A 12,733-nucleotide genomic window follows, 5' to 3' on the forward strand; every position below is an offset into this window, starting at 1 on the left:
CTTTCAATAAAATATTAAGAAAAGTAAAACTGTATTCATTTGTATGCAAGTAGCATTATTCTCATAATCAAACTCAACTATGTTAAAAAACTTACATCATAAAACAGTTTTCTATCAGCAGCCAGTCGTTTAGATGCCAGTGTCTTAGTAACATGATAGAAAGTAAGCAATGCTCTGTGCTGTCGAAGATCATCTTGGACTTTAACAGACTCTATAAGAGTGGGAATCAGTTCAGGCCATTGTCGAGGACAATCCAATCTGGCAACTTTTGCAATCAGCACTGCAATCTGAGTTGCAATCTACAAGGGAAAAGTAATCATCAAGAAATAAACATGAAACCCAGGCAATGAATAAGAATGTATTCATAGTTTTAAAACTACCTTTTTGTTTATTTACTGGTTTGATTTTTTGTGGTGCTGAGGATTGAACCCAAGGCCTTGTGCATGCAAGGCAGGAACTCTACCAACTGAGCTATATCTCCAGCCCCCAAAACTACCTTTTTGATTTATCATACGTTTGACAAAAATGATTAAAATTTCACTAAAAAACTAAGACAGTGATTCTCAAAATAGGGTACACTAGAGCCCTTTCAGGAATGTTAATTTCCCTTTCCTAAATTATATATCAGTAAAAAGTTAGGTTTTCTTCATATGTTTACCAAATAACATATCACAACATGTGAAGAATAAAGAAGAAGATATAAAATTCTGGAAGTCTTCTTTTTAAATAGCCAGACACTAAAGACATATGCAAAAATTCTTAACAATGTCATTCTTCAACCTGAATTATTTTGTAAACAGCTACAATAGTTCATTTCACAAAATGCTTCTTACGCCAACAAGTACAGTTTTAAAATTTTTAGGTTAACTAAGAAATATTTTTAAATTTCTCAGTTTTAGTTTATAATCCTGTAAATATCAATAGACATAATCCTTTAAGGTCTTCAATTTTAGCAGAATAAAGGTTCTATAAAAACGAATTTTAAGAACCACTAACCTAAGAATGGAAATAACATCAAATATCGAGTATTTAAATAACAATATCTGTATAGATCAGTGCTTCCTAAATACTGATTGATAGAATGTATAGGGAATGATTTATTTCTTAATCACCCAAACCCCAAACCAATCAATTCCTGCCCTAGTGAGAACAACTCCATTCTCCATTCTCTCTCAGCTTCTTTTCAAGGAATTGTAAAACTGAGAGTTGAGATCGCTTATAAAGGTGAATATAAAACTAAACCAGAGGGTTGGGGTTGTAGTACAGAGGTAGAGCGTTTGCCTAGCATGTGTGAGGCACTGGATTCAATCCTCAGCACCACATAAAAATAATAAATAAAAATAAAGGTCTATCAACAATTAAAAAAAATAAAAATAAAAAAACTAAAGCAGGGGCTGGGGTTGTGGCTCAGAGCTACAGTGCTCGCCTAGCATGTGTGAGGCCCTGGGTTCAATCCTCAGCACCACATAAAAATATGTATAAATAAAGGTATTGTGTCCAACTATAACTAAAAAATAAAATATTTTGAAAAATCAGAAATATTGCCAAATACAGTATGCCCTGTCTCAAAATAAAAAATAAAAAGGGCTGGGGGCTGGGCATGGTGGCACATGCCTGTAATCCCAGAGGCTTGGGAAGCTGAGGCAGAAGCATCATGAGTTCAAGATCTGCCTCAGCCTCTTCACAAGTGGTGCTCAGAAAACTGGAAATCCATATGCAGCAAAATGAAATTAAACCCCTATCCCTCACCATACACAAAACTCAACTCAAAGTGGATCAAAGACCTAGGAATCAAACAAACAAGAGACCCTGTACCTAACAAAAGATAAAGCAGGCCCAAATCTTCATCATGTCAGATTAGGCCCTGACTTCCTTAACAAGACTCCTAAAGCGCAAGAAATAAAAGCAAGAATAATAAATGAGGACTAGGGCTATAAGTCAGTGTCAGAGCACTGACCTAGCATGCATGTGTGAGACACTGGGTTGGATCCTCAGAACCACATAAAAATAAACAAATAAAATAAAGGTATGCTGGTCATCTACAACTTCAAAAAAAATTTGTTTTAAAAAGAACAACAAATAAATGGGATGGATTCAAACTAAAAAGCTTCTTCTCAGCAAAAGAAACAATCACTGAGGTGAAGAGAGTCTACAGATGGGAGCAAATTTTTATCACACACACACACATCAGATACAGTACTAATGCTGAGGATATATAAAGAACTCAAAAAACTTGACAAAAAAATAACCCAATCAATAAATGAGCTAAGAAACTGAACAGACACTTCTCAGAAGAATATATACAATCAATCAACAAATACATAAAAAAAGTTCAACATCTCTAGTAATTAGAGAAATGCAAATGAAAACTACTCTAAGATTTCATCTCACTCCAGTGAGAATGGTAGTATCAAGAATACAAGCAACAATAAGTGTTGGCGAGGATGTCGGAGAAAAGGCACACTCATACATTACTGGTGGGACGACAAACTGGTGCAACCACTCCAGAAAGCAGAAAGGAGATTCCTTGGAAAACTGAGAATGGAACCACCATTTGACCCAGTTATTCTGGTCCTCAGCATATACGCAAAGGACTTAAAAACAGCATACTACAGAGACAAAGCCACATCAATGTTTATAGCAGCTCAATTCACAATAGCTAAACTGTAAAACCAACATAGATGTCCTTCAGAAGATGAATGGATAAAGAAACTGTGGTATATATACACAATGGAATATTACTCAGCCTTACAAGAGAATAAAATTATGGCATTTGTAGGCAAATGGATGAAGTTAGAGACTATCATAATAAGTGAAGTAAGTCAATTCCAAAAAACCAAAGGCCGAATATTTTCTCTGATAAGTGGATGCTGATCCATAACAGGAGAGGGGCATGGGATGAATGGAGAAACTTTAGATTGAGAAAGGGGAGGGAGAGAAATAGAGAAGGTATGGGGGTAGGAAAGATGGTAGAATGAGATGGACACCATTACCCTAGGTACATGTATGATTGCACTAATAGTGTGACTCTACTTCGTGTTCAATCAGAGAAATAAAAAACTGTGCTCCATTTGTGTACAACAAATTGAAGTACATTCTGCTGTCATACATAACTAATTACAGCAAATAAAAAAGAAAAGAACACTTTTTGATATTCATATTTTCTGCTATATAACAAAAACAAATTATAGTCATATGCTGCATAATGACATTTCAGTCAGGGATGTACCAGATATATGACATTGGCCTTATAAGATTAAAATGGAACTGAAAAATTCCCTATGGCCAATGTCATCATCATTATTTGTGTTTGTGTAAATTTACTATGCAGCTGGGCATATAAAGGTATACCATATCATAATTATGCTGCACATACATAATGCTTGATGATGATCACAAATGAATGTTATTCACTTATGTATTAACCGATAAAAAAAAAAAAAAAAAAGACCTGCCTCAGCAACTTAGAGAGGCCCTAAGCAACTCAGTGAGACCCTGTCTCTAAACAAAATACAAACAAGGGTTGGGTATGTGGCTCAGTGGTTAAGCACCCCTGGGTTCAATCCTCAGTATCCCACCCCCCCACCCCCCCATCCCCCCACCCCCCCACCCCACCCCCCTGCAAAAAAAAAGGTGTAAGCTCAGGGTTTAGCTCAATAGTAGAATACCCCTGGGTTCCGTCCCCAATTCCCAGAATTCAGGGGGAAAAAAAATCTATATAGACAGACAGATATGTAGGAAATCAAGTATATATATATTACCTTGAAAAATTTTAAAAACTGTTATACCTTTAAGCAAAAATTTATTCTTAGAAGAAAACTTCATTGAAATGGGAAAAAAACTACTTAATTGCTACAGAGCAGTGAGAACTGAAAATATGATGGATTCAGGAAATAAAGACAAAAAGTTGAAGTCATCTTATAATTTAAAAAGAAAAAGTAGGAAAAGGGTAGAAACTGTAAGTCATTAAATTAATTTCTGGAGTCAAATACTTTCATGCCTTAGGTATGTAACATATTTTATCTGTTCATTTTCTTGTTTAAAAATTAATTTCTATGCAATAAGACAATTACTTAAAGATTTGCTTTAAATACTAGCTCAAAACCTGAAAGTTGAAAATTATCAAGTATACATTTTAATGACTTCCAAGTTTTAAATCATTAATAGCCAAATCTAACCAAAATTCTTAACAGCTATCACTGGATTTCAAAATTTAAAATTTAGCAAATGAGTTGTCTATAAACCACCACAAAGGAAAATAATGACATACAATTTTATGTTTAGTGAGAGATAAAAATATTAGCATGGAAAATAAGCAAATATAAAAGGGAAACAATATTTAGAATTAATTTGTCTCACTAACCTGGTTTATTGGTTCATTGAAGTTGGTGATGAGCCCTGCACGCAAAGTAGATTTTTCCTCTTCTGAGAGAGCACTATTAAAAAAATAAAAACATTATGCAAGAGAATGACACCTAATAATGAATACAGATAAGCACTACTATGAATTTTTACAATACAAAGCCTTTTAAATATGTTATTCTGATTCTTTTGGTAAATAAATAAAATTATTTCCATTAGTTAAATATTGGCACATTAAATGAGAAACAAAATTCCCTCATAAATGAATTAACAGGAAGCACAACACAGTAAGCATTAAAAAATAAGGCAAATCCAGGGTAATTAATACAATATTTTGATGTTCACTTTTACTAGTGTTGGCTACCAAAAAAAAAAAAGTTGGATAAATAAATCTATACTAGTAAATATTAGGCTTCTACTGGCTTTTATAAATCTGAGTTGAAGTTATTCTATGGGGAAAGAGACAGAATCAGAATACTTGGGATATTCGAAATTAACTAGTTTAAAACTTTCATTTTACATCTATAGAAAGGATAAACATAATACTAACAATTGCCTCCATATTGTTTCCAGGAAAACTAGAAAGTTGAAGGATATACAAGGAGAAAAGTTACTGTAAAAGATCTTACACATGGTGAGATTTGAACTGAATGAACACATTGTTAATTCTGAAATTAATTTTAAAGACTTCATTTTAAGGTTTTTCTTTTTTATTCTATCAATGACAGAGTAGCTGGCATGAGACAAATCATCTCAATAAGTTCAACTATAAACATATTCAAATAAACAAAAAAAGTAAAAGGCATCTATTGTGAGCTAAATTGTGTCTCCACAAAAATGAAATGCTCAAGTCCAAACCCCAGGTACCTGGGACTGTGACTTTATCTGGAAATACTGTCGAGTCTCAACATATGTAATAACATTCAGATGAGGCCATACTGGATTTAGGTGGGTACTGGGGACTGAACTCAGGGCCTTTAAACACGCAAAGAAAACACTCTTACCATTGAGCTACATTCCCAGCACTTTTTAAAATTTTATTTTGAGACAGGGTCTCCCTATGTTGTCCGAGCAGGCCTTGAACTTTAGATCCTTTACCTCTGCTTTCAGAGTAGCTGGGACTACAGAATTGCACCACCAAGCCTGGTTCTTGTGTCTCATAAAGGGAAAATATGAACAATGAGAAACATGAGATCCAAGAAATAAGGCCATGTGACATCTGAGGACAGGATTAGTGATGCAGCAATAAACGCAGAAACAAGTAAGATTGTTTGCCCCCGCTGTAGCTAGAAAGAAACCAAAAAAATTCTTCCCTAATTTCTTCAAAGAGAGCAAAAACTTTGATTTTAGACTTTTAGCCACCTGAACTGTGAGATAATAATTTCTGTTGTCTTAAACCACCCAGTTTGTGGGAATTTATTAGGGCAGCTTGAGAAAACTAATGTAACTACTAAAAGCAATCTAGGAAGCTAAGATCAGGAGACTTAGATCTCAGAGAGAAAGGAATGAACTGAGATGGGCCACTGCATTTGCTCCTTATGTACCCACAAAAAATGAAGCTGAAAGCAGCAGCTAGACACTGAAGAGCTAAAGAGAGATTTCAGCAGGCCTTGAAGTGTAAAGCAACAAAAACTGAAGCTCATGGCCCACCATGATGGCAGTATCTGGTAAACATGCAAGGCTTGCTGCTGAAACCCCAGAAAGGATGTAACCTGGGATTAAGAGAATTGAAAAACTTTCCAATTTTAACTATGCTACATTCAGCATTCAACTAAAACTTACCAGGCATACCAACATACAGAAAAAAGATGCTTAGATCCAAAACACAAATAGAAACAGGAGCACAAACATTATAATTAACAAAATCACATTCTAATTATGAATAAGTTCAAGAAAGTAGGCCAAATATGGAGAATTTCACTAGACAACTAGAATTTACTTTTTTCTAAATATTAAAAAGAAATCCTAGAACTAATAAGCATAATAACTGCAATAAATTTAATAACTAGAAGGTTAGTGGGAAATATCAAGATTAAAGCATGATAAGAAAAAAAGCCCTTCTGCTTCTACGCACCCATTGAAAGCAGATGTGCCCTTAAAAAATACTAGACAGTTCTTCAAGCAGAAAACAAATGGAGCCAGATGGAAGCTAAGCACAGTAACACTAAAAAGAATTAAAATGTTATAAAGGTAAATTTAAATGAATACTGTTGATAAAATAACATTTTATGGAGTTTAAAATATATGGCGAATTAAAGTACTAAACAAGAGTATTAATGATTATGAAGTTTTAAAAGGGGTTAAAAGTATTATTTTAACATTCTTGCATTATCTAAAAAAAGTAAAGTACTAACATAAGGACAGTCTCTAATAAATCATGGATACATGTTATCTGTAGGAAAATCACTTGAGAAATGAAAGTGTGCTCAACAAGCTTTTAAAGAGAGGAACTAATATAAGTTTCTTGAATAATCCAAAGAAAGGCAAGAAAGAAAGAAAAAAAAGCAAAGATCAGAGATAAACAAGAAACAAAGGGTGGATTTAAACCAAACTATATCAGTATTTATATTAAATGTAAACAAATGTAATACTAAAACTAAAACATTTATTATACCAGATACAAAACAAAAGCCAACTTATTTACTACTTGTAAGATACACATTTTAAACAAAACAACAACAAAATAACATTGAAAGAAAAAGGCAAAAGAGGGTATAACATGCAAATACTAACCACAAGATGGCTGGTGTGGCTCTATTAATGTCAGACAAACTAGACGTTAAGTCAAAACTTATTACTAGAGATAAAGAAAAAAATTTCATAATTATGACAAGGTCAATTCAATAGAAATCTGACAACCCTGAATTTATATGATCCTAAGCGCCTCAAATATACAGAAAGCAAAATTACAAGAAAAAGAATACGCAAGTGGATAATCATATTTAAATATTAACACATCTCAATAACCGAAAGAAAAAAGAAGCTGAAAATCAAAGAAACACAGACCAGTTGAATAGCACAATTCACAAATTCAAGCTGAGACACATAAAATAGTAAAATCCACAAATACACACATACATTCAAGTACATATGTACCAAAATACCACATGCTCGATCACAAAACAACACAGCACATTTTAAATAATGAAAACAGTAACCAAAAAAGAACTAAAAGGTCTTTTGGAAACAAGGCACAAGGCAACATACTTCTAATTAACCTATACATCTTAAAATAAACCACAGAAGATATTTTTAAAATATTTTTAACCTAGGGCTGGGACTGTAGCTCAGTGATACTGCATGTGCTTGGCATGCAAAATGCCCTGGGTTCAATCCCCAACACACATACACATACACACACACACACACACACACACACACACACACACACACACGGCTGAACTAAAAGTTACAATTATAAGAAGAGTCTTAAAGCTCTAAAATGTGTATACAGATTGAACATCTCGTATCTGAAATGCCTGAAACAAGAACTCTTTCAGATTTACGATTTTGAGATACTGAGATATTTGTATACACATAATATAAGTTATCTTGGAGATGGGACCCGAGTCTAACATGATAGTTATTTATGTTCCATATATACCTCACACATACAGTGTGAAGGTAATTTTATACAATATTTCTTTCTTAGTGTGCCCAGGTTTTGAGTGAGACCCACCACTACAGAGATCAGGTATAAAATTTTCCACATTAAGGTATCATGTTGGCATTCAAAAAGTTTCAGGTTTTATAACACTTCGGATTTCCTAATAAGGGACATGCAACATAAGAAAAAAAGAAAATGTTTCTAAAGGACACGCAACCTTTAGAAAAACAAAATCAATTATCTAATATTCCACCTTGAAGATGCTAGAAAAAGAACAGCAAATTAAATCCAAAAGTAAAAGAAATTACATTAAGTCTTAATAAGAGACAAAAACATCAACTGGACAAATTAGAGAATCCAAACCAGTACCACACAAAGTGCCTAATGAATAATAATAGTACTACTGTAAACCAATAGTAAAAGAATACATGGTACAGCCCCTGTTTCAAACATGCATCTTGTACAAAAATCAATTCCAGAAACATCATAGAGCAAAATGAGTAAAGTAAACCAAGTGTACCAGAAGATACAGTATTTTCTTAATCGTTGGTTGAGCAAAATGTCATAAATAGGTCACAAACTAATTATAAAAGATAGGTAGCTACACTGACTCAAAATCAAAATTAAGAACAAAGGTGTTAAAGACAACAAAACTACCCCCAGCAAAAATAAACAAAGTCACCATTAAGATAATGAAAAAGCAAGTGATAAAAGTGGAAAAAGATATTTTCAATAGGTATATATGATAAAGCAGTAACACCTAAGAGTCCCACAAATCAAAAAAAACCCCAAATTTTTAAAATGTGCATATCACAGACCCTTCACAAAAGATGATAACATCCAAACAATAAATACACAAAAAAGGTTCACCAGGAAAATGAAAACTAAAATTCCCAAGCCTACCAGAATGATAAAAATGAAAGTTCAGATCAAATGTTGATGAGAATGTGGAATGAGCACCAAAACTCATGTGCTACTAACCGGATTGCAAATTGGCACAACCAGTTTGGAAAACCAAATGACAGTACCTGCAAAAGCTGAATATACATCTGACCATGAAAGCAATAAAATGTACATATGTGCAATAGTTTTTTGATTGCTAGTAGTGTTCTAGCTAGTTTCAACTGGTAGCCATTGATGTGTTCCATTACAAACATTCTAACTGCACTCTTCATTTGTGTACCTTTAAGTATGTTATATGAAAGTATATAACATACTTACGAAAGTATAAGAATTCTTTAAAATAACAAGAGTGACTTGCTCAAGATTAGTAAAGAAATGAGAAAGCAAGATTAAGGTAAACATTTAGGAGGCCAATGCAGACCTGTTTTCCCATTAGAAATGACTATTTTAATCATCTTATATCCATGCTGTATTTTCCAACTTTAATAGCTCCCTCTTATCAAACCCCTGAGCTGATGTTTTCTCCTATAATGTTTAGCTTCAAGATGAAATTCAAGTTTTCTTCTATGCCAAGGAACCAGGTTAATCAGTTTTCTTAATTCTAAGTAAAATAAGAGAATATAATGATCAGCTATCAAAAATAGAGACCATGCAAAAAGTACATGGATAGTAAAGAAACAGGAAATCAATGATTAACATGGAAAAAACTCATGTCTTTATGTGTACATAATTATTTACTTTTCACCTTAAATTGTATGTACTCATTAGATGAATTTAGGTTGTATCTCATATAGAAATTATAGAGTATATAATTAACTAGGATTCAGTTAAATCTCATTGTGTATAGTAGAAATATATAAGCTTAAGTTACTTCTCATTCTGTAAAAATAATCGTCAAAAGTAAGAACTTACATAGGATGAAACTAAGATAAGAACACAAACAAGCATATTTGTAAGTACCTTAATTTTAAGGTTCAATTACTAATCTGCCATCTTTGCCCCCTTTCTAAGTATATTCATCTCCTTTCTGGCTTTTATCTCAATACACACTAAAAGACAGCCTGGAGGGGCTGAGACTGTGTCTCACTGGTAGCGCACTTGCCTGGCATGTGTGAGGCACTGGTTTCGATTTTCAGCACTGCATAATTAATTAATTAATTAATTAATTAATTAATAAAGGTCTATCAACAACTAAAAAAAAAAAACAGCAGCAAAAAGATAGCCTGGAATTTAAATACTCAATACTACATGATTTCTCCCTTAACTTTTTAAATTTAAACTAAATTAAGGGCTGGGGATGTAACTCAATGGTAAATCATGGGATTAGCAGGCATAAGGCCCTGGGTTTGATCCCCAGCACCATAAAAATTTTTAAAAAAATAAATAAACAAACAGGTGCAGTGGTGCATGCCTACAATCCCAGCAGTTCAGGAGACTGAGGCAGGAGATGGCATTCTGAGTTCAAAACCAGCCTCAGCAACTTAGCAAGACTTTATTTTGAAAATAAAAAATTTAAAAAGGACAGGGATGTAACTTAGTGGCTAAGCACCCCTAGGTTCAATCCCTGGTACCGTTGATTAATTAATTAATTTAAAAGCAACTTCAACGGGAGGTGCTGTTCAGTAGTATAGAGCATGCTTAGCAAATGTATAATCTGACGTATTTAATCATAATTTATTCTTTCTTTGACATGGTTATTGATAAGTATATTGTTCATAAAACCAGTAAAACAAAATTAATTTTAAAATTTAAATGGACAAGCAGTAGTAATGTAGGTGCTGCTAAAACATTTCCTATAACCCAATAATGCTTCTCAACACTACATCATTTCTCACAAAACTATGAGTCAATTCTAAAATAAGATGAAAAGTATTTTCTTCATACTATAGTATCCTAATTGCAGCCTGAAAATATTCTGGTTGTTTCCAATATTATTCAAGGGCATGTTTTAAATGCACTCTGAAGATCTCAGATAAGCTTTTACTATTTTTTAAGGTTTAAGAATTTACAGAGCTATAGTGCCATCTACTGGAAAACAAAGATCACATTATTTCTTTAGCAAAGTTCATTATTTTCATATTCATTTATATTATATATGTTTATATATAAGTTGTAGATGAACACAATATCTTTATTTGTCTGTTTATTTATTTATTTATTTTTTAATGTGATGCTGAGGATGAAACCCAGGGCCTCACATATGAAAGGCACATACTCTACCACTGAGCTACAATTCCAGCCCCAAGTTCATTATTTTCTATCAAATAAATTCCAAGGCCATGTCTATCTTGCCTTTCCATCAATTATATAACATACAATTAAGTATTAAGAGAAATCTGGGGCTGGGAATATAAGTCAGTGATAGAACACTGGCTAGCATGCTTGAGACCTTGGGTTCAATCCTTAGTAACACAAATAAAAGAAAAAAATAAGGGAGACACAAATCTGTTCATTTAACCACCTACATACCAGTTACAATTGAGTCTGAGATTAAAAATGCATGTATGTTTTTTTAAAAAAATGTATCTACCAAAGAGGCAAGAATAATATTCAGGAATTACTATTCAGATGGTTCAGAAATGAGTTGGGTTTGTCTTCTCAATAGCATTTTTTAAAATCTTAATATTAAGAATCTTTAAAAGAGAGACACAGACAGTCAGACAGACAGACAGACACACACACACACATACACACACACACACACACACACACACACACACACACACACACACACACACACACACGCTCACAGAGGAATAAAACCCAGGGAGAAAAATAACATTATGGCTGTTGAATGGTAATTAACTATGAAGAATACTGTTCTTCAATAGTTAACATACTTTTTTTTAGATTTTATTTTTTAATATCAAATGTTTTGCAGGATTCCATGTCATCTTTGTGCAGAGACCATACTAATCTTTTTTGTACTGTTCTAATTTTAGTGTATGTGCTGCCAAAGCAAGCACTAACACATTCTTTTACATAAACAGATTCTTTTAACTTCTTGCATCTGGAAAGCATTACACTGAGGATTGATGGAACTTACTGAGGGGCTACACGTCTCCAGTAACGATCAATTCCATGTTTAAAATATAGCACAGCAAGCCACCTTACATTTATATCCAGAGAGTGGTTGGTGAAAATGTTCTGTAAATAAAAAATAGTATTAGAATGAACATGTAATAACATAAAATTATAATCAATATGCCCCAAATAAAACATTGGCATTTTTAAAATTGAATATATAAGTTTTATCACTACATATATTATATTGATATTTTCTAAATATACATCGTTCCATGATTCATATAAGCAAGCATACCTGCTCAGTAGCAGGTATTTACTGTTTAAGCTGAATAAAGACATGGAAAATTCATTATACTATTCTACTTTTACAAGTATTTGAAAATTTCTCTAATGAAAAATTAAACTGAGAAACTAGCAAACCTAATTTTATTTCAAATAACTATCCTAACTACACACACACACACACACCCCTGAAATAATTACCTCCTAAATAATAATAATTTTTTTAAAAAGTAGACCCACCATAGCAGAGATTCAAAGATCCGAAGGAATCAAAGCCTCTGGGTAGTTAACAGATGCTATAAAATAAGTAATCTATTTCATATTATCATGCTCCTTATCAAAACATGCAACCAGTGTGGTGGCACACACCAATAATCCCAGTGATTTGAGAAACTGAGGTAGGGTTACAAATTAAAGGCCAGCCTCAGCAATTTAGCTAGTCCTAAGCAGCTTAATGAGAGCCTGTCTCCAAATAAAATATAAAGAGGGCTGGGGATTAACTCAATGATAGAGTTCTCTGGGTTCAAGCCTCAGTTCCAGGTATTATGGAGA

At 33.2% G+C, this 12,733-nt stretch overlaps 1 protein-coding gene and 1 non-coding gene across 8 annotated transcripts in view; both read right to left on the reverse strand.

Annotated features, from left to right (window-relative positions):
- Ipo11 (importin 11) overlaps positions 1-12,733 on the reverse strand; it is a 207,335-nt gene that overhangs the window by 165,221 nt on the left and 29,381 nt on the right. For 6 of the 7 annotated variants that reach the window (XM_078015989.1, XM_013356118.4, XM_078015985.1 and 3 more), the window contains exons 3-5: positions 11,919-12,019; positions 4,364-4,436; positions 96-299 (exon numbers count right to left, since the gene is read on the reverse strand). In XM_078015989.1, the coding sequence (XP_077872115.1) occupies positions 96-299; positions 4,364-4,436; positions 11,919-12,019 (378 nt within the window). The remainder of the gene's footprint in view (positions 1-95; positions 300-4,363; positions 4,437-11,918; positions 12,020-12,733) is intronic. The other variant, XM_078015991.1, reaches the window with a different exon arrangement.
- Positions 11,732-11,838, reverse strand: LOC120885944 (U6 spliceosomal RNA). Its single transcript, XR_005728739.1, has one exon. It is a non-coding gene; the product is annotated as a U6 spliceosomal RNA (small nuclear RNA).

Source organism: Ictidomys tridecemlineatus, chromosome 1, assembly GCF_052094955.1.
Source record: "Ictidomys tridecemlineatus isolate mIctTri1 chromosome 1, mIctTri1.hap1, whole genome shotgun sequence".
NCBI classification, from domain to species: Eukaryota; Metazoa; Chordata; class Mammalia; order Rodentia; family Sciuridae; genus Ictidomys; species Ictidomys tridecemlineatus.